Source organism: Podarcis vaucheri, assembly GCF_965113315.1.
Source record: "Podarcis vaucheri genome assembly, chromosome: 10".
Lineage (NCBI taxonomy): Eukaryota > Metazoa > Chordata > Lepidosauria > Squamata > Lacertidae > Podarcis > Podarcis vaucheri.
In genome coordinates this window covers 42,459,559-42,481,622 of record NC_138748.1, presented here as the reverse complement: position 1 = coordinate 42,481,622, position 22,064 = coordinate 42,459,559, and the positions used below count along the sequence as shown (strand labels likewise).

The window sequence follows — 22,064 nt, the reverse complement described above, 5'->3', positions numbered from 1 at the left end:
TGAATGTCAGGTAGTTGTTTATCGCTTTGACATCTGCTGGAAGGCCGTTCCACAGGGCGGGCGCCACTACCGAGAAGGCCCTCTGCCTGGTTCCCTGTAGCTTTGCTTCTCGCAATGAGGGAACCGCCAGAAGGCCCTCGGTGCTGGACCTCAGCGTCCGGGCAGAATGATGGGGGTGGAGACGCTCCTTCAGGTATACTGGACCGAGGCCGTTTAGGGCTTTAAAGGTCAGCACCAACACTTTGAATTGTGCTCGGAAACGTACTGGGAGCCAATGCAGGTCTTTCAAGACTGGTGTTATATGGTCTCGGCGGCCGCTCCCAGTCACCAGTCTAGCTGCCGCATTCTGGATTAGTTGTAGTTTCCGAGTCACCTTCAAAGGTAGCCCCACGTAGAGTGCATTGCAGTAGTCCAAGCGGGAGATAACCAGAGCATGCACCACTCTGGCGAGACAGTCCGCAGGCAGATAGGGTCTCAGCCTACGTACCAGATGGAGCTGGTAAACAGCTGCCCTGGACACAGATTTGACCTGTGCCTCCATGGACAGCTGTGAGTCCAAAATGACTCCCAGGCTGCGCACCTGGTCCTTCAGGGGCACAGTTACCCCATTCAGGACCAGGGAATCCTCCACACCTGCCCGCCTCCTGTCCCCCAAAAACAGTACTTCTGTCTTGTCAGGATTCAACCTCAATCTGTTAGCCGCCATCCATCCTCCAACCGCCTCGAAGTAAAAACTCGAAGTAAAGCACAGTGTTTATTTAGTGCACACGAGAACTTCCTTTTTGCCTCTCATTTTACAGCTACCACGAGTTACTTGGAAAAGCAAAACAAACAAGAGGCAGCCATCTGATTTATCCTTCTGCATTAATGGTCTTTTAATTTTATTTCCATTTTAACTGGTTTTCTTCCATTAACTTCTTGGCCCCTCCTCTTCCCCCTACCCATCATGTTGTGTCTTTATCTCACGGTGACTAATGCCTCGGTTTTATAGCTCTAATGTTCTCAATGGCAAACATGAACAACCAACCTTTGGCCCCTTCGCATTTCACAAGTTTTGCTGCTCTTATATGCTCGCAAGCAGAAGTACCAGCCGGGCAGGTGCGGGTGGAAAGGGAGCTAAGAAAGGGAACGGAAAGACGTATTTGAGAGAAGAAAAACTTGACCAAGTGGTGGGCACAGAGCAAATATCCTCGCTTTAAAATAACAAGCGTGCAGTACGCGCAAGAAGCAACGCTGCCATGGACTACGAAGCATCATGATAGAACAAAAAGTGGGTCAGATTTTGGGGGGACTGCTCTTCTTGACCCAGCTTCTGTGGCATGCTGGTGGTGTGATCAGATGTGACAAAGCTGGCTACATGATCAATGTAATGCTCATGAATGACTCTATGCTTCCAGTGAGTGCAGGAGAAATAGAACCAGCTGTGGAATGGGGCATGGAACTGGTGAAAGATGACCTGAAAGGTAAGAGCATTTCAGTATCTTTTGAGGGTCAAATGTCAGGCCCTGAGTCTATACAAGAGAATCACGTATTATCCGTCTTTCACCACATGAACCATGCGGTAGTCACAGTTGTTTTATTGTCTTTTGGGTCTTGGCAGAAAGGTGGTTGATGGTTATGATTACTTTGGTTATGGTTGCCATTATGTACCGTAAATCTTTTCAAGTTGTAAGCTGCCTTGAGCGTGGTTTTAACTATGGAAAGGTGGGATAAAAAAATAAAATGATGATGACGATGATTCACTACTATACTAATTGAGTGCTTATGTGTTCCTTAAAAATGTGACAAACCTGAGCTACTTCCTTTCCATGGAAAATCCCCCACCCCACTGTTCCATGAGTGTCTATTTTAAAACTGTTTTTAGTTATATGAAAGACACTTCCCTATCTGCAACTGAAACAAACGTCACTACCCATCAATACAAGCAAACAGAGGATATGATCCTACTTCACGGAATGAATGTCATAAGAAGTTCACAGTGGCCAATTTGCCTTCCACATGACAAAACTAGTGAAGATTGTTTAAAGTCTGCTATACCATTAACATTTCTCTTAAGGAAATGCTTTTGTGTTTTTAATATTGTGATTTTATGTTGTGAACCGCCCTGAGATCTATGGGTATATTTAATAAATTATTATTATTATTATTAAAGAGAAAATTTACATACTTGATCAGGCAGCCCTACAATCAATACCTAGTCAGATAATTATCATCTCTTTATTATTTATCTACTTATTTACACTCTGCTCCTTACAACTTGGTTTACAAGATTCACAAGGTCATCATCTGTAAATCAATAATATCGAAACAGCCAAAAAGTTGTCAAATAAAATTATGAATTGGAATCATACTTTATTTTTAAAAGTATGTTTTAAATCAATATTGTTATATTATTAAACTTGGGGGTGCCTCCTGCTTGCATTGCTCACCTGCCGCCCACTTACCACCCAGATACCACCTATGTCTTAACAAACTGTCCTAACTATTCCTCTGCAGCACGCCTGGGCTGCCCACCACAAACACCCCTCAATAGCTTACTCGCCTGCCTGCCTGTGCCACTGACTGTTCTGTACTCATGTTGCAGCAGACTGTAGCATCATGACATTTGTTCTTACAAAAACATCATATAGTTTCAATACCTAACACTCCTGCATTTCGTGTTACAGCAAACAACATGAATGTGAATGTCAGTGCCGCATTTGATGGCATCGACACGTCGCTGTACGTCTCCAATGGCTGCCGCACCAGCACATGTGAAGGTGTGGAATTCATCAAGCAGATCTATGTGAGTATTAAGGCGCATATGTAGGAATCATCCTTTTAGGTCAGGAGTGGGGAACTGGATGCAGCCGGTGGGCCAAGTCCTTAGCTCCCCTTCCACTTGCATGTCAACTTTAGCAGTGGGCAGGACCACCCACCTGTCAGTCACATAACATAACACTGATATCAGGGGAAGCATTCTCCTCTGCCCATGCAATTCGCAAACATCGCTTTTGGCACGGACCTGTGTCTTTACCTGCCAAACCCCTGACACCAGGTATTATGTCAGGTGTGGGGCATCTGGGTATAGCTTAGCCACAATGGCCTAGTGGGGCCTAGTGGGGCAAATGGGGAGTCCTGGTGGGCCTAGTTGCTCCCATAAACCAGGAGTTCCTCACCAAATAAAGAGCAAGTGCTGGCTAGAAACCAAATACATCAAGCACTGGCTTGACGTACATGTTTTAAAAATCTCATCATAATCCATGATTTAAAAACTGTTACATTCCCTTCCAGTTATGTATCAGTGTGCTTCACTGTAAATCTGCTTGTGCTACCATTTTAATACAGTGGTACCTCAGGTTAAGTACTTAATTCGTTCCGGAGGTCTGTACTTAACCTGAAACTGTTCTTAACCTGAAGCACCACTTTAGCTAATGGGGCCTCCTGCTGCCGCTGCACCGCCAGAGCACGATTTCTGTTCTCATCCTGAAGCAAAGTTCTTAACCTGAAACACTATTTCTGGCTTAGCAGAGTGTGTAACTTGAAGCGTATGTTACCTGAAGTACCACTGTACTTAAAGGGCACAGTTATTCCTTAGACAGACACCTACTGTACATAATTTTAATTCATGCCCCTGTAGAGGCCATAACCTCTCTCTTACTTTTTAATCTCCATTTGTAGGCTCTGTTATCCAACACTTATCTTGTTTTTATTACTGCAATGTCTTAGTATCTTCCAGCCATTTGCTCCATTACCACAGTATTACTTTGCATCTGCATGATTGTCCATTAAACTTTATCCACCCCTCGCCTCATGTCGGTCTTTTCTATTTCAGGCTGATAAAAAACTTGGGTGTACTATTCTAGGCCCAACGTGCACCTTTGCCACATTTCAGATGGTCTCGTAAGTATCAGCTGAAGTGTTCTATTCAAATAAGGCTAAATATTGAATAAATGTGATGTTGGCTTAAGAGCCTAGCAAACACTTGTGAAAGAAGGGGTGCCCTGACCACTTTCGGCTCTTGCCCTACTTACTTCCAACATGTGACTCCCAACAGATGCCCCTAGAAGGAATGTGGTGAGAAAACAACGGTTCCCTGCCCATTTTAAAGCATGAAAGAGGAAATGAAATGCAAGTCTTGCATCAATCCTCTTTATCAGCACCATTTAGAAAGAAGAACTGAGCACTCTTAATGGTTTAATTAGTGCATATTCTTCATAGGATGACATCTGGGTTCAAAATGATGGGACTGACGCTGTGGAGCATGTTTCCTTTATGTTTGTTCTCACACACAGAGGTATTAACTATTCAGAGCCATCTGCCCAGTTTTTTTGTGAGAGAATTTGTAGTATAGTACTCATAACTTTTTGGCTTCATATTTATTTTGAAATCAAGGCAGACAAAAGAAGAAACCAAATTATGTGAATACTTAGAATTAGCAAAGATGACAGGTAATCAGAAACCAAACAAATCAAAAGTTTAACAGTGAGTGGGAGTGGAATAGAGTATATTTAGAAAAAACATTGCTCCCAAACAAAATCCTTAATATGCTTTGATTAATTTTCGCAAATTAAACAACAGATAGATAAAGTATGTTATGTAAGCGCAATGAACGAAAATGTGAAAAAGGACACAGTTTAAAAGAAAAAGAAGATGTAAGGACCTGTAGTGAGGTGGAGGGGAAGTCAACTTTAAAGACATATGGTTGTAATGCTATTTAAAGTGGAGGTACAGTATTCTGATTTTTCTTTATGTAATTATGTTTTGAATAATGAGTGGAATAAATGTATTATTTAACAAATTTAATAAAGATTATTGCAGAAAAACAAAAGAAGAAAGGATTGGAAATATGGCCCATATTGATAAAGCATCTATCAATGTAGCAGCCATACTGGAATTATTTGCTTTTCTTCGTGTGTGGTGGTCTTGTAGTAAGGCTTACTGGGAAATGATATGTAATGAATTGAAAAGGATGTTTAAAATAACATTTGTAAAAAAACCCCCAAAAAACAGAAGCTTTCCTTTTGGGAATTATAGAGGTAGAACTACCCAAACTGTATATAAATATATTCATGTATGCAACTACAGTGGCAAGAATGTTATTTGCCCAAAAATGGAAAGAAGAAGTCTTGATGAAAGAAGACCGGATACAAAAACTTATGGAATGTGCAGAAATGGCGAAAATTACTGGAAAAATAAGAAATCAAAATAATAAACTTTTTACAAAAGAATCGAAATGGTTTATTGAATATTTACAAACAAACTGTAAACAGATAAGGACACTGGCAGGATTATTGTAATAACCTGCAGTTTCATAAGAGCATATATTTAAAGTAGATGAATAAAAGAAGTTAAGTTAATTTAGAATATGCAGGAAATACAAAAAATAAATTTAAGGAACTGCATAAAGAAGAGGAAGTCCAGTTTTGAAATGTTAGAATGATTGTAAAACTATTGAAATGTATATAATTTAAAATCATGAATAAAAAAGAAAAACTTTTCTTTTCTTTTGTAGATTAGAGACGGAGTTGGTCCCACCTCTGATCTCTGCAGGGAGTTTTGGGTTGACTTGTGATTACCAAGAAAAGTTAACAAGGCTGTTGACTCCAGCCAGGAAGTTGAACTACTTCTTGGTTGATTTCTGGAAGAATTCCACGTTGCCATTCAAAAGTGTCACATGGGAAACTACTTATGTCTATAAGGAAGACAATGACACTGAAGATTGCTTCTGGTAGGGAACTTTCCCAGTATAACCAATGTTTCAATTATTTTTCAAACACTTTCTGTTTTTACATAAAAGACTTAAATCATATATTGATAGTATTGTTGACTACTTGCAATGGGAATTGGCTATGCCATTTCCTGCTTGGCAGAGTCTTCTATGCTGTTTGAACCAAAATTCAGTGTTCCAGAATTATTATCACACACACACACCACCCCTTGAAAGTAAGTGTTGTTTGGGGGAGGAATTAGGGTATAGTATTAAAAAGAGAATTCCCTGGATGCCTAAGATCCAGGTTTGGGGCAGGTACTTTGGCGAGAGAACCCCAGCAGAGATTTAAAATCACAAAATATACAGCAAAGTAAAGTGTGGAAATGTAAGAACTTTAAAATATTCACTTTTAAGCTGCTTCCAAAGTTCCCGCTTTCCTTAGCATAGAAAGAGACCACACATTTGGTAAGTTAAAAATGATTTACAGTGGTACCTCAGGTTAAGTACTTAATCTGTTCCGGAGGTCCATTCTTAACCTGAAACCATTCTTAACCTGAGGTACCACTTTAGCTAATGGGGCCTCCTGCTGCTGCTGCTGCGCCACCGCTGCACAATTTCTGTTCTCATCCTGAAGCAAAGTTCTTAACCCGATGTACTACTTCCGGGTTAGCAGAGTGTGTAACCTGAAGCGTCTGTAATCCGAGGTACCACTGTACTTACAAACTCTTCAAGAGTCGGATACATGTGCTTTTTATATAGCAGTAAGAAAATACAGGCAGTAAAACTTAGGTTGCAAAGTGGTTAATGTTTCTAAATTACCATATTTTTCGCCCTATAGGACACACTTTTCCCCCTCCAAAAATGAAGGGGAAATCTGTGTGCGTCCTATGGAGCGAATACAGGCTTTCGCTGAAGCTTGGAGAGCGAGAGGGGTCGGTGCACACTGACCCCTCTCGCTCTCCAGGCTTCAGGAAGCTATCAGCAAGCCTGGGGAGCCCATGGGAGTTCCCGCAGGGCTCCCTAGGCTGTGGATAGCAGCCTGCCGCCCGGCGCACATAGCGCCCTGAAGCAGAGTGCCCCACGCGCCAGGCAGACATCGGCCAGCCCCACAAGCTCGGGGGACAGCGGGGAGGCGCAGTGCCGTCATCCCACTGTTCCCCGACCTGGTTTGGTTTCCCCGACCTGGTTTTGGGGGGGAAATAAAGGAATTCCCCCCCTTTATTCCCCCCCCAAAAAAACTAGGTGCCTCCTATGGGACGGAGCGTCCTATGGGACGAAAAATACGGTATTTGTGTAGAAACATAAAGATGGAGTGAGCTTGTTTACTCTTGCTTGGGGATGGAATAAGGACCCAAAGCAATGGATTCAAGTTACAAGAGTATGACTAAACATCAGGAGAAACTTTCTGAAAGTAAGAGCTGTTAGACAGTTAGATTTCCTTGGAAGGTAGTGGACAGTCCTTCCTTGGAGGTTTCTAACCAGAGGTTAATGCTTTAGTTGACATTCCTGCATTGCAGGGGGTTGGACTAAATGACCCTTAGGGTCCCTTCCAGCTCTACAATTCTATGATACTATGTTCAAGAATTTGGTTTCTGAATTCTGCACCAACAGCACTTTCCAAATCGCCTTCAAAGACAGTCCGACATATAACATATTGCAATAGTCCAACCTAAGTGCTACCAGAGCGTAGACAACAGAAATTATGCTATCCCTGTCAAGATAAAGGCACAGCTGGGCCACCAAATGAAACTGTTGGAAAGCGTTCAGCACTTCCAAGGCTAATTGATCCATAAGTACCCACAAGCTATGAACCTGTTCCTGCTATATTAACTGTTATGTAAATGACTGCTAGTCTAGTGGGGATGGCAGATTTTTAAAAAATGTACCCATGCTTACAGAATAAATATATATTGGTTTGTTCAACATATTAATTGTTCTAATAGTACTGATATGTGTGAGGCACCTTACTTCTTAGAGGCCCTCACACCAAACCTTTAGCCCAAATCTATGCCATTGCCACAAGCTGATTTGCAATGTTCATTTCCTATTCCAATTTCAAGGTATATGAATGCTATGGAAGCTTCAGTGACCTACTTCTCTGTAAACATGAAATTCCGGGAGATCCTCAGGAGCTCAATAGAACTACAAAGGATTGTGAATAATCCAAAAAGAAAAAGTAATGGTAAGGAGAAAATAAGAGTTTAATTGCTTCTTTTTTATTTTTTCCCTTTTTTGTGGTTCTTATTTTTATCTACATGCAGCCTTGAGTCCCGTCAGGGGAAAAGGGAGAAAAGTGAATTAATGAAAAAATAAATAAATAAGAGTACTTTGTCTCTGAAGTCCATTTGGTTATACACTTTCTGGGTATTTATAATCTGAATATCAATGACGATTTCTATTAATGGAAGAGGAAAGAAGGAGGGAGAGAGAGAGAGAGAGAGAGAGAGAGAGAGAATTTCTATGCTGTACAGATTTCCCCCGCTGCTGTTTCCTGAACACTTGTCTGTTTTGCTGCTGATACTGGGCTCAAACAGGGTGCTGCTTTCCAGAAGAAGTCTTAAGACTCTTTTCCTAAAGACCTTCTTGCATAGATTGTTTCTGAAGATGTAGCATCATTATGAATATTATTTAGCTGTGCACTCTGGAAACTATGCAACTGGTTTCCAGAAGACATGGGGACTGTGATCAACTTAGCTTTAAAGGAGATTAGGTAGTCGTGGAAGATAAGGCTTTGATAGCTACAAGCCATGTTTGGCATATATTATTGCCTCTAGGAGCAGAGGTAGTACTACACCTCTGAATACTGGCAGTCATTGGATGGGTTTAAACAGTGGGGGAAAGATTGTTATCGGTGTCCCGCTTGGGGGCTTCCTGAAACCATCTGATCTTCTACTGTTGGAGTAAGTATGCTCAGTGCTTTTCTCCTAGAAAAAATGGGTCCCAGTACTCACATGAAGTTGCTACAGTAAGTACCACATTTTAAACCAGTGCTTTTCTCCCAGAAAAACGGTGCTGGTTCTATGTACCTTTGAGTACCCCCAGAAAAAAGCACTGAGTATGCTGGACTAGATGGTAGGCCTTATCCATACTTACCTTTCCTCTGCTCTTTACAGACATGGTCCACCCTTTAAAGCTCTGTGTCTAAGTGCCATCTCCCCCCCCTTTATTTTTGCTTCAGGGCTTTCCCTCCGAAAAGCTGCTCTTTAAAGCTCAATCAGAGCAAGCAACAATCCCAGGACTAGGTTGAGGGGGACACACACACGCTCAGACACGGAGCTTTGAAGCGAAGACCTGCGTCTGGAAAGAGCCGAGCAAAAGGTGTGGGCGGGCCATTAGTCTGATCCAGCAATGTTCTTTGTATATTTTTGTGCAACTACGTATTTTTCGCTCTATAGGACGCACCAGACCATAAGACGCACCTAGTTTTTGGAGGAGGAAAACAAGAAAACAAATATTCTGAATTCCAGAAGCCAGAACAGCAAAAGGGATCGCTGCACAGTGAAAGCAGCGATCCCTCTTGCTGTTCTGGCTTCTGGGATAGCTGTGCAGCCTGCATTCGCTCCATAAGACGCACACACATTTCCCCTTACTTTTTAGGAGGGAAAAAGTGAGGCTTATAGAGCAAAAATACAGTATGTCCTTCCTCCTTCCCACTCCAGCGCAGGAAATGAGCCTATTGCTTCTCTCCTTTGCTCTCGGGAAGAACTTTTAAATGCCAAAATGGTAAGCTACTGGAAGGCTACTTCCTCTCCTGATAATCATCACATTGCTGTGTTATCCAATTTACATTATTGATCTCTAGATCCTGCAGAAGTTTTCTGGGACCCACATGCCTGCAATGAGGATCTGCTCTGATGGTTTTACCTCTTCCTCTGTTCTAAATCCTGTATTTTCAAAGTAGGAATAAAAATGGCTTATCTGTTGACTCTCTGTCTATCATGCTCTTGTTTGCAGTGATCATCACATGTAGGTCTCCGGGTGACCTTAAAAGACTCCTTGGAAAAGCAGAGGTGGATGAGGACATAGTTATCATCCTGATAGATCTTCACAGGTAAAAATGTTACAATATTGGTGGTGGGGCTGGAATCTAATGAGTAAAAAGGCCGTTTTATATGTGGAATAGTTTTCCCCTCAAGAGTCACATTGTGTGCTGAGTATATATTTTCATTTAAATAATAATAATCCTGTGTCAGTGCAACTTAAATTTTGCACTACAATTAAGAATGGGGGTTACTCTGAGACCTATATAAATCCTGTAAACAATATTATTTTATAAATGTGATTTTCTGTCACTGGTTCCAATTCTGCTAGAAATGGAGTGGGACAAAGCACGGAGAATTCCTTCATTAACTTCTAAATTTGCCACCATAAGGTCTAGAAGAGAAGCCTGTGTGTGAGCATTTAAACTGCTGCTGCTTGTTAAGTTCTGTTTTAACTTATTTTCATAATTTGTTATAATTGAAATGTACGTCTTCAATAATGAATAGGTGTATATCAGCAGGGAATTATGAAAGTTTTGCTTAGTAAATCTGTTTTCCATTTCCTCCAAATTGAAGCCCATTCATTCAGATGTCTTTAGATTGTTCTAAGATCCTAACAAGTATAAGTCATTAAGGAATTTGATTATAATATCAAAGCTTTCTGCTGTATTACGTTTCCGTGAAGCTAAGCACTATTTACTACCAAAGGGGTTCTAAGAAGGGAAGAACTTGTAAAATGCTGGATGAGAACATAAAGAGTTCAGTTTTTATTGTTATTCTGGATTTGGAACTGCAAACTGAAGGAGAGAGAAATGTTTATTCATTACCATGTTGAGATTTCCACCAGTAGGCATGCTACAAGACAGCTTTGTTTTTGGTGGTGATAACATAGGCTAGGTATATGGTGTTGGAGGTAAAATATAGTGATAGGTGGAAAGGTTAGGCCTCTCTTCTAGCACACCACTGCTTTGCTTCAAATTGCACAAAAGCAATGTGTAGGCTCGGTTGTCTAACTTTATATTCTAGGCAAGTCCCTTTGAGAGTCCTTTTTAAAAGGTAACAATCATACAAATGCACTGAAATATAAATAAGCAACCCATTCCTTCGCAAAATCAATACATTCACCACCTGTAAGCTGCCAACATGCACTTTTTCTTGTTGACTTTTAAAAATCTGCGAAATGGGTGAGCGATATTCAAAACTTGCTTTCACGTTTTTCATGAATGCACTCAGCAATTGCAACAGTGCTAGGAAACAGGGCTACACACCTCACACCCCAAGTCATTGGCAGCAGTGTCAGTCTCAGTCCTACTGCATCAGAGGGGTCTTCTGATCTTCTCCGTCTTTAACACATCTTGCCAGCTACTTATAGTTCTGTCCCATGGGTCCAAATACAGACCAGGCAAAGGATAGACGGATGCCCCAAAGGACCCAGTTGCAGGGATTCCAAAGAAAGATGCAGAAAATGTCCCGAGTGATCAGTTCTAGTGCTTTATTGTGGAGCTATAGCAAGAGACTTACATGCAGCAGCGCAATGCAGGATTCCTTGCTACCACACCTTAAGATGGCTTTGTCTGATGGGGGCTAATACGTTAAGCATTACTTATACAAAAAGCAAGTTACAAAAGCTGGCAACAATAGCCCAATTACGGTAACTCACCCCTGCCTTAGAGGTCGCTTCCCACCTTTCATCCCTCTCTCGGATAAGGGAGTAGCTGACTGAACCAAAACTACAGCTTCAAAGCAAACAGATAAGCATATATGATACCATTTTACAGCTCGAGCCAATTAGTCCCAGGGTCATCTTGACTACCAAGCTGGCGTTTACAGGTCTTTCCGTACATTTTCACTGTTTGGTTCTACACACCTATGTACACAGGCATTCTTCCAGCAATACAGACTCATCTGGATTTGGGTCTGAAATACCAAGGTATGGGTGCATTAAGGGTAAGTTGTAAGCAAGTACAATCTGTGGCATCGCACAACATCCTTGCTGATCATGGGGCACATCTGTTAAGGGATCTATCTTGGCTTCTGCTTTCCTGGTTTAGTGTAGCTTGAATAAACATGGGATAGCCTTGTCTCTATATTAAACCATCAGGGTTGTTGTTGTTTTTAAAAAAGAAAAATAGTTATTTAATCAACATTGGCTTCATTTGTCATTTGGCTGACTAAATGCTTTTGCTTCTTACTACATTTGGGACTCTTGTGCTTTCTGTTTTCAGCAATGTGTACTATGAAGATGCTCCCTCATACAGCTACATGAAGAATGTCCTTGTCCTGACTCTGGAACCATCAAACTTCACTGCAGTTTCAAACAGTAGTGGGATTCCTTGGACTCCAGATGCAACGCCTTGGGTGATTTTATTTTATAATAATTTATTTGCTCACTACTGTTGTGCTCCTACAGCACAGCCCTGGAAAAAGAGCCCTTTCATAATTGTTCCACGGGTCTGAAGGCAAAGTTAAACGGAGCAGCAGCAGACCAGTATCGTTGAATGCTGATTTTCACTATGTAAACTAAGCAACAGTGAAGCAATGGGTTGCCAGTGATATTCAGCAAATACGTCAACCTGCCAGTTTTCCTTTCAGTTCCAGACATCCTGAATCTGTGCAAGCCCCCACTCCTACAGTCACCCAGCCTGCCCAATACTTAGGCATTTTGAATATACAAGACTGTGTCTGAGAAGCCCTTCAATAAATAAGCACGTTCCAGTTGGCATCCCTCTGTAGGAGTAGAAGTAGCATTGCTTGCAACATCAAATTACACTATAAAAATATAAATACAGTCGTACCTTGGATCTCAAATGCCTTGGCTCCCAAACAAATTGGCTCCTGAATGATCAAAACCTGGAAGTGAGTGTTCCAGTTTTTGAACGATCTTTGGAAGCCATATGTCCAGTGCGGCTTCCAATTGGCTGCAGGATGCTCCTGCAGTCAATTGAAAGCCGCACCTTGGTTTTCAAATGGTTCCAGGAGTCAAACGGACACCTAGAATGCATTCTGTTGGAGAACCAAGGTACGACTGTATAACAAATATTTTAAAACACAAAATACATAATAAAATATAAAAAAACAAACAAACCAATTATCACTGCTCCCACAGCACATTTAAAAGGGCATTGGATGTCAGTGAACCAAAGGTTTGGTTGAAGAGGACCATTTTCGCTTGGCGCCTAAAGGTGTATAATGAAGTCGCCAATCGAACCTCCCTGGGGAGAACATTCCACAAACAGGGAGCCACTGCAGAAAAGGCGTGTTCTCGTGTTGCCACCCTCCGGACCTCTTGTGGAGGAGGCACATGAAGAAGGGCCTCAGATAATGAACACAGAGTCTGGGTTAGTTTACATGGACAGAGGCAGTCCTTGAGGTATAGCGATCCTGAGCCATTTTAAGACTTTATAGATCAAAACCCGCACTTTGAATTGGGCCCAGAAACTAATTGGCAGCCAGTGCAGTTAGGCCAGAAGCAGTTTAAGAATATGCTCATCTACATTCATGTGGGAACATGCAGGTTCCCAGAGAGGAGCTTGCAGCCATCTTGTTCTTCCCCTGCCCTTTTTACTACTGTGCTGAGCTAAGCCAAGGTTTGGTTTGCTTTAGTGCATCATCCAAACTGGGACTTGTGATTAACTTCTCTCCTAACCACAAGCTGTAGCCAAGGGACTGGCAAAGCCTCTGGAAACCAGAATGGGAAGAAGGAGGCCATCTTTGAGCAACTCACTCAGGAACACATTGGGCCCAACAATATGAGAGGCAGTGGCTTAATCCCTCTCCTTTTACTATCTCTTATAGATGAAAAATGACTTTGCTGTTGCCTACTTGGATGCTGTTTTGCTCTTCGGACATGCCTTGAAAAAACTTTCTCTTGTAAGCCATTCAATTACTCCCACTAGCTTCAACAGCCAGTTTCGGAATGTTACTTTTAAAGGTAATCACATATGTGTTTCTCTTAATTCTCATTAATGGGCAAGGCAATACTGTAGATTAATGGAAGCAAAAACAGAATGATTTCAGTAAAAAGACCCAAAAGGGGTTAAAAATATTGATAAATTCAGCAATAGTTTTTCTCTAATTAAATGTATCAGCTTTACCTCCAACAACCCTGCCTCCATATTGAATAATGGTAAATCTTTCCCTCTTTACACATATAAGAGTCTCTCTGTTCTGATCATATATTGAGATAATATTCCACAATGCTTTTCTTATTATGTATCTATTTGTCTGCACCAAGTTCTGTATCTTCAATTCCCACTTCCTGTTGCATTTGCCATGTTTTTCCAGCCTTATCTAATATCTCTTCCAGGCTGTGGCTTCAGATGCTCTGCTCCGCCTACAGAAATTGAGATCGAAATTTGTCCTTAACAAAGTGTGTCAAAAGTGTGTCCTCACTAGTCTCATTCTTCTTATTGAATATTATCAGTACAATAGAGGTGCTGTGAGATGAATGGTGAATATTGGGCTGCTGGCTTGCCTGTCATGTTCAGGGAAAATTATCAGGCTTTGATTATTTTTTTTCCTTTACAGGTATTCTTGGTCCTGTAGTCCTGGATAAATTTGGGGATGTTGATGTCAATCTCACCCTTATGTACACGACAAATAATTTAGAAGTAAGTATAGGGCCAAACCATGCCTCTAGCTGGAGTTGCAAGTAACCCAAGGAACTGTTGAAGGTTTTCGGTGCAGGGAAGTGGTTGGTTAGCGTCAAAGGCAGCTATTAGATGGCGCACCGGAAAACACTTCAGTAGCTTTCCCCTTGCCTAACTGTGCCAGTTTGTATTTCTCCTTGCCCTCTGTTATTCCAAAAAGGGTTTCTCCTATATTTACCTTTCAAAAAATGAATTTGGAGGCTTTATGTACCTCCTACTCAGAGCTAATGGGCACACTTCTTGAATTATATTTATATATCTCAATCTATCTAGCTCCATCCCATTCAGTCTTGTAGGCACAGCACCAAAATAGACATGTTGTTAATGCATGCAATTAGTAATCATGCAGATAAGCTTTTAAAAGTAAATAGCAGTCAAGTTTGACAACAGTGGGGGAGCATTTAACCAGATGCAAAAAGTAGCTGGAGAGGGAGAGTTTAAGGGCCACAGCAATGTAAATGAGATAAAGCTCATGCCGTGGTCCTGATGGAAGTCCCCATTCCGCCATGGATGCTGTTTGCTGCTGGGAAATAATTTTTGCAATTACTAAATTGTGTGAATGCTTTCATTTCTAGTTTGGCCCACAGAGTTGAAAAGTGCTGTTATTACCTAGCATGAGCAGAGTGATAGTCGATGAAAGCGATCTATTTTGAGTGAAGGAAAATAATGTGAGGGATAAATGCATACAGGAAAAAGGAGGGAAATCTCCCCTGGTGACTCTATGGTTACCGGCTATGGGACAACCCAGGATATTAAACCAGGGTTCAGGTAAAATGGGATGCCATGGTTAATTAGAAGCTTCCTGATTCAATCTCAGCTTGTGTGAAAAAAGGAGCAAAGAGACTCTGTTAACAAGCCAGCCCAAACCAGCTCAATATGGTGGAGATGCAGGGGATCCAGGATGGAGGGATGAAAAGTGTGGGGAGAGTGACTGAGGTCCTCGGCTGACATTATACTCACATCCATCAGTTTTCTTGGGAAAAGGAGTTTCAGACTAAAACCTTCCTCTATTTTCTCATTCTAGTACAAGGCCCTCCTACGGTTTGACACTCATCTGAATGAGACAGTACCAAAGACGGACAAACCATCATTCATCTGGAAAAAAAACACCCTGCCTAGTGATATTCCTGGCACTGGTGAGACAATCTATTTCTTGCGAAGGGGACTTGCACAGAATCAATGAGACTTGTACATCCAGTTTGAACACAGGAACCATTAGGCTGGTAGTAAAACCAATAATTTACCTTAAAAAAAATAAAATCCAAACCTGTCTTTTTTTGTTCTTTGAATGCCGAGTTCTGAATCAACTTGTCAACTTAAACAATCTTCAATGTATGCAGCAGTACCTGACATGGGAGTATTTTCTGAGAGCATACAGTTCAAAAAGACTGAATATGTCAGTGCTGATGCCCATTCTGAGTTTACTTGATTTGCAGGATTCCCAGTGTCCCCATCCACCTTACTTATCATTCTTGCATGGTAAATAATTCACTCACTTACACTAATCCCTTCTTTATCATTTGGCCCAGATCATTTGGCCCAAATCTTGCTCCCCAACTCTCCCATACACCACAGGGAAGCAGTTAAATATACCCCCTGTCCTGTATTGTACCACTCAAGTTTGGAGCTAAATGAGCAGTTTCCTATTCACCTGGCCCCAGATGTTAGGAATTTGTAAACTAGGGCAAATGTACTAAAGCACTTAAGCAGAGATTTACACATCTAGCCTCAGAGCTCAGCAGCTTCCCATTGTAGCACTGTGTGGTGTGAATTCTCCAATTGTTTGTCTCCCCCACGATTGCTTGTGAGCTCACAGATTGTATGATGCAATTCCCATTAATGCCAGAAATGTTCTCCCATTTCCAATAGCAGTTTTTGCTACTGTTGAGATAAAAGACATAGATAGTTAACACACCCTTGGCAAGAATAAATTACCCTAATGGTATATCAATATACTGTGACTGTTAAAAGTATATGACGCCTCAGGTGTAGAAGTTGACCAGAGAGTAAATATGGTGCTGCCTAGCTAGAATACAGTGTCTCAAACTTTCAGCATAGGTTCAGCTTGGTAATTTATTTATTTTTTTCAAATTCTAAAAGCATGATTTCTTAATTTACCTGTTTACTTGTTCTTTCTATATCCAAATCAAACTACATAATGAAATGCCTTGGCTGTAAAGGGGGTTTCTTTGTTTTTGGCTGCAAATGTTATTGTATTTCTTATCAGACTAGATGTTAAATTGAATTGAAGTAGAGGATGCAATATAAAAGAAAAAGAACAATGAAAACCTGAGCATATTGTAGAGAACATAATGTTTCTATTTTTCAATACCTTGTTTAATTCAAAAGTTATTAAGTGCCCTTTCATAAATTTCATCTCAAATTCAGAAATATAGTGTCATGTATCACAGTAACAATGTGCAAGGCAGAAACCTGAATATTTTTCTTTAAATTGGGTGCAAAAATGTGGAGGGCGAGAGAAAGTCTTGTGAAAGCTCTTCTTTTTCATGAGGGGATGACTGAAACCACTAGAGGGCAGCAGAACCTCAGAAATATAAATATGTCATCCAATTTCTAAATTCCAGACATCAGCTTGTAATTTGTTTAAAGCGTGCTTGGAGCTATTTAGCCTTTTGTCACTCAGCCCAAGGTGCAGGGCAGAAAACCATCTTGTAACTTGCCAAAGACATTTGCTTGCTAACTGATTTATTTATTGGTGACCCAATGTCCTGCTTTCTGAGTAGGATCAGCCAGCCCGGGTGTTCTGACAAGGATGACCTTGTTGTCAGAGAATTAAGGAGAAAATAAGATTGGCCTTCGGTGAAGAGGTAGATGGAAAGCATGGCCACATGCCAAAAATAACAAAGGTCAAGTGTTTGCCAAGTAGTTGCTGCAAGCATTTTCAAAAGGGTTTAGTGGAAATCATTAGGCCTAGACTGATGGTTGTACAGGCTTAATTTTTTCAAAGGTTAGCAATGCAGTCTATACATGTGCAAGTAAATCCCATTGCATTTAATAGGGTTTACTCCTAGGAAACAATACAGGATTGCAGAACTGTCCACGCTTAACTCAATGGAGCTTGTTTTATTTGTTAAATTTATATACCACCCTTCATCTGAGGATTACAGGGTGGTTTACAGTATAAAAACAAAAAATACATAACATAATGGGAAACAAAACTATTACCCTCTGCCCAGTTTAAAAGGCCATAGATTGTTTAATTAGCCAGAGGTCCGGGAGAAGAGGAAAGTTTTCCCCTGGCACCTAAAGATATGTAATGAAGGCACAAAGCAAGTCTTCCACAAAGTTCGCTTCTGACATTTATAAAATTACACTGCACATTTTTGTATATTGCTTCCAGCACATGTGAGGTAGAAGTGTTCAGAGCACCGCCTTGTCCTGGTTTGTGGGGATCAGTTTCAGTTGTTACAGCCTGAAGATGCAGACAGTGTCTAGCCTACTACCACTTCTCCTGAACCTTTCCCATCATGGCTAATAAAAGTTAGCTAGGATTGTCTGACAGGATGGATTCAGGGCGTGGTTAATGCCTCATTTAGGAAAGCAGGAGGTACTCCTGGCCATTCTGAAGGGGACAGAAGTGAACTGCCTGTTTTCTACCCTACTTTTAGGCATCAGCATAAGATGAATTTATTTTTCGGTGTTTATGGTTTTGGCTAATGTAAAAGATAGATTGCTGCTGGATTGTCTGACTGTATGGTTTATATTTTTGATGTTTTGTTTTGATATTTGCTTTATATTATTGGTTTTAAGGTTGTTGTATTGATTTGTGTATTTTAATATATTGTTATAAACCACCCTTTGAGGGAAGCTTCAAATAGAAGACCAATAGTAATAACATGCATAGCTGTTAATAACAGGGGATAATGGCTGGCAGGCATCCATTCAGACTGATATTATAAACCGAGGGTAGGGCAACTCCAGCCCACAGGCCATCCTTGGGGTCAAATTTGGCATATAAGGCCATTTTTCAAAAATCATGCCCACCTGCTGATCACTCTTAATTCAAGAGGGTTAGACAGGCCTTTATCTAATGAGATGTCAACTGAGAGTCTTTAGGTTTGTCTCTGAATTCCTGAGGCAGAGGGATGCAGGTATTATTTATTTTATTTTATTTTATTTATTTATTTATTATTTTTATTCTATTTATATACTGCCCTTCACAAGATCTCAGGGTGGGTCACAGAATAAAAACAAGGTAAAAACACAGTTAATAGTTAAAACAAAAACAACAAAACTATAACTTCGCCCTTCCCACAAACACATTTAAAAGGCTGTAGGATATTAATCAGCCAAAGGCCTGATTAAAAAGGAACATTTTTGCCTGACGCCTAAAAATATATGAAGGCACCAGACAAACCTCCCTGGGAAGAGCATTACGCAAATGGGGAGCCACTGCCGAAAAGGCCCGTTTCTGTATTGCCACCCTCCAGACCTCGGATGGAGGAGGCACACAAAGAAGGGTTAATTACACTCTTGATTACCCTGAACTTTCTTCTTAAGTTTGTCTGATTTCCCATTTCTCACTTTTACAGGGCCGCACATTCTGACAATAGCTGTTTTCACACTTGCTGGGGTTGTGGTGGTAGTTCTGATCATCGCTCTGCTGCTACTGAGGTACAGTCCTCATTTCCTCTTCCTCTGTCCTTCCTTGACCTAAGTCCACAAATCCTTTCTGAAATTTATGCTCTTGAAGTCTCTGTACAAAGGTCACCTAGCATAAAGGTAAAGGGACCCCTGACCGTTAGGTCCAGTTGCAGACGACACTGGGGTTGTGGCGCTCATCTCGCTTTGCTGGCTGAGGGAGCCGGCATACAGCTTCCGGGTCATATGGCAAGCATGACTAAGCCGCTTCTGGTGAACCAGAGCAGCGCACAGAAACGCCGTTTACCTTCCCGCCAGAGCAGTACCTATTTATCTATTTGCACTTTGTGCTTTTGAACTGCTAGGTTGGCAGGAGCAGGGACCAAGCAACAGCAGCTCACCCCGTCGCGGGGATTCAAACTGCCGGCCTTCTGATTGTTTAACCCACAGCACCACCCACATAGATGAGCTAAATTGCATAAGCTCTGGCACCCCTTGCTCTCCCAGCTGTTCAAGCCCCCTGTGGTGGATTTGCTGCTTTGACTATGTCACCTACTTGGTCAAAAAGGTTCCTTCTCATTCTCTCCTTCCCTTTCCTCCTCCACCTGACGCATGCTAGCAGAGAAACTTCAGTAATGGAATATCTGCATCCCATCTTTGAGTTGTAGCAGTTTAGTCATTGGGAGTTTTGATACTGGCTTGAGGTCAGTGCACACTTTAAGGTTACTTCTAAGAAGTCTGCTTTTAGCTTGACTCAAACTGACTCGTCAAAAAGGTCAATATTTCCATTCATTATCAGACAACTAGCGTCTGAAGTTCTTAAAATATCGTGCCTGTCCACGAATAGTTCTAATTCCATATTCAAATGCTTCAAAAATTGCTGCAAGTATACCTGTCTTTCTGATGTACAGGAAATATAGAAGAGCCATTGAACTCCAGAAAAAATGGTCCCACATCCCATCTGACAAGATTGTTCCTCTGGAGACTAACGAGACAAGTCATGTTAGTCTGAAGGTAGGAAACAGCAGCTGTCTATGGCACATGTTCTCCTTCACAATAAAGTGGTACTAGGTGCCTCCTGAACATGGTAAACCATGATGTTGGAACCATAGACGCTATCTAGAAAACTCTGTGATATCCTAATCTCTGTGTATGCCTCACATTGGCTAGGATGGAAGGTGAGAGGGAGAATAGCTGGAGAAAAAATAAGTGTGCCATCTCTGTACAACTTGAGCCTAGATGGAGGTGGTTCAAAGCTTTACATTTCAAGAGTTTTCTGTTTCTCTCCTCACTGTAGTCTTGTGGCCCAGCAGCAAATCAGCCATGTCTCTCTAACTTCCTCCTGTCCACTTACATCACACAGTTCCTACTAAGTTTTCATGGTCTCGCTTTTCTAACTCAGGGAGGGGTGCCACACTTTTGATGTGCTAATTGATCATTATCCCCCAAGCCATTACCTCAGAGGAAATTAGGCTGACTCAATTTCCTTTCAACTCAGGTTGATTTCCTTGGATTAAGAAGTACCTAATACACAATTTAGTAAATTTGCCCAGCATAATTTGCTTTCACACATGATAATTAAATGATTAGAAGCGTCTAGTACACAGGTCAAATGCACTTCTTTAACATACGTGAGTCTGGTTATTTCCCAGTTCTAACACCCCAACCTTAATTAAATTCTAACACTAACTTGATCTGGAATTTAGGGGTTTTTGCACCCACAGTAACAATATTTAGTAGTTGCCTATGATCTTACATGACTTACATTCCAAATAACATTCACAATTCTGCTACTCTTACAATTATTTATTTTATTTGAGTGGCAGTTGAGGAAGGAACCAGCTTTCCCCAGACATTAAATGTTATGATCTAATGCTTAGAAATGCAGTCTTCTACCCCACAGCAGAGAAAATTATGAACTGTGAGTTTGAAATGGTAAGCGAGTATGCATGTATTGTTTAAAATCTCTTCAAGCGCAAAGGACCACAACACAACTCATGTTTGGAGAAGTATATTTGAGTCTGATGCCCTTACAAATTGCGGGAAACATAGCTGCTATATTACAATTTTCTTGCACACACCAGGATGGGATATATTACCAGTGGTGTTGTAATCTGAGGTTGCAGTGGGTGGAAGACCTGTTATTTCTGCAGCAAGGTCCTTGTCACCAGCATCCTAGAACCACCTAATCTGCATGAAACAGGAGCTTTCCAGCCACTATATGCTCCAAAGCCAAGCATTTAGGAACATAGAAAACACAGGATGCTTAGGTAGTTTCAAGAGAATGGTGTGCAAGTGCTGCTAAGTACCATAGAACTTCAAGGAAAACATAACAAGTCACTCTGAAATATGATATTGGAGCATTCAAAATAATTTGCCTATATAATGTGCACAGAAGCAGTATATCTAGCTGAAAGGCAACACAAGGGCACCTGCATTGATTAATTAAATGCATCCCTAATGGTTATTATTGTATAAGTATAAAGTTATTGTATAATATTAGAAAGAATGTGGCTGTGACCATCATGAAGGGACCCTGCTCTTCTGAATCTAAAACTACGCTAAAACTATGCATTCCTGAAGTCAGCTAAATAAGCCTTCTTTGATTCTCAGATTGATGACGACACAAGGCGTGACACTAGCCAGAGGCTGCGTCAAGGCAAATATGACAAGAAGGTACATTTACTCCAGCATCTCTGTTTTTCTCCTCTGGAAATGATCTTGTACAAGATAAGGTGCCATTTCATGCTCATTCCCAGTTACTTGCAAACCACAGGGATACAATAGAGCAGAGGATCTTAAACTGTGGTGTGCCAACCATTTTTGGTCTATCTGCTGTATGTAGGTAGTCCTTGGAAAGGCTGCAGAACTGTTGCAATTATCTATACTTGGCCTTGCAGTTGATTTATTTTTTTACAGTGATGAAGGTTGAGGCCATTTTGACGAGGACTAGATTACTGAACAGGGCAACAAGTCTCTGTTTTGCACAGCACTGTTATTCAACAAAGCCTCTATATTAAAATTTAAAAAACATAACTAGGATCCAGCAGACAAAACATATAAAGGGGGATTGGCAGTGAAGGGAGACAGGAATGTGGAAGCAGTGAGGTTAAGGGTAACCTAAGAACACAGAGAGGGGTA

General features: G+C 41.2%; 1 protein-coding gene across 3 annotated transcripts in view; it reads left to right on the top strand.

Annotated features, from left to right (window-relative positions):
* Positions 1-731: 731 nt before the first annotated feature.
* Positions 732-22,064, top strand: part of GUCY2C (guanylate cyclase 2C) — a 51,955-nt gene continuing 30,622 nt past the window's right edge. For 2 of the 3 annotated variants that reach the window (XR_014223964.1, XM_082240000.1), the window contains exons 1-13: positions 732-1,463; positions 2,667-2,785; positions 3,815-3,882; positions 5,495-5,710; positions 7,753-7,874; positions 9,647-9,743; positions 11,898-12,030; positions 13,468-13,603; positions 14,200-14,282; positions 15,346-15,457; positions 18,875-18,956; positions 19,835-19,937; positions 21,537-21,599. Coding sequence is in view for 2 of the 3 variants with exons in the window: in XM_082240000.1 (XP_082096126.1) it covers positions 1,256-1,463; positions 2,667-2,785; positions 3,815-3,882; positions 5,495-5,710; positions 7,753-7,874; positions 9,647-9,743; positions 11,898-12,030; positions 13,468-13,603; positions 14,200-14,282; positions 15,346-15,457; positions 18,875-18,956; positions 19,835-19,937; positions 21,537-21,599 (1,542 nt within the window). In the remaining variant the exon portion in view is untranslated. Of the gene's footprint in view, positions 1,464-2,666; positions 2,786-2,923; positions 3,038-3,814; positions 3,883-5,494; positions 5,711-7,752; positions 7,875-9,646; positions 9,744-11,897; positions 12,031-13,467; positions 13,604-14,199; positions 14,283-15,345; positions 15,458-18,874; positions 18,957-19,834; positions 19,938-21,536; positions 21,600-22,064 lie in introns of those variants that run through there. The other variant, XM_082240001.1, reaches the window with a different exon arrangement.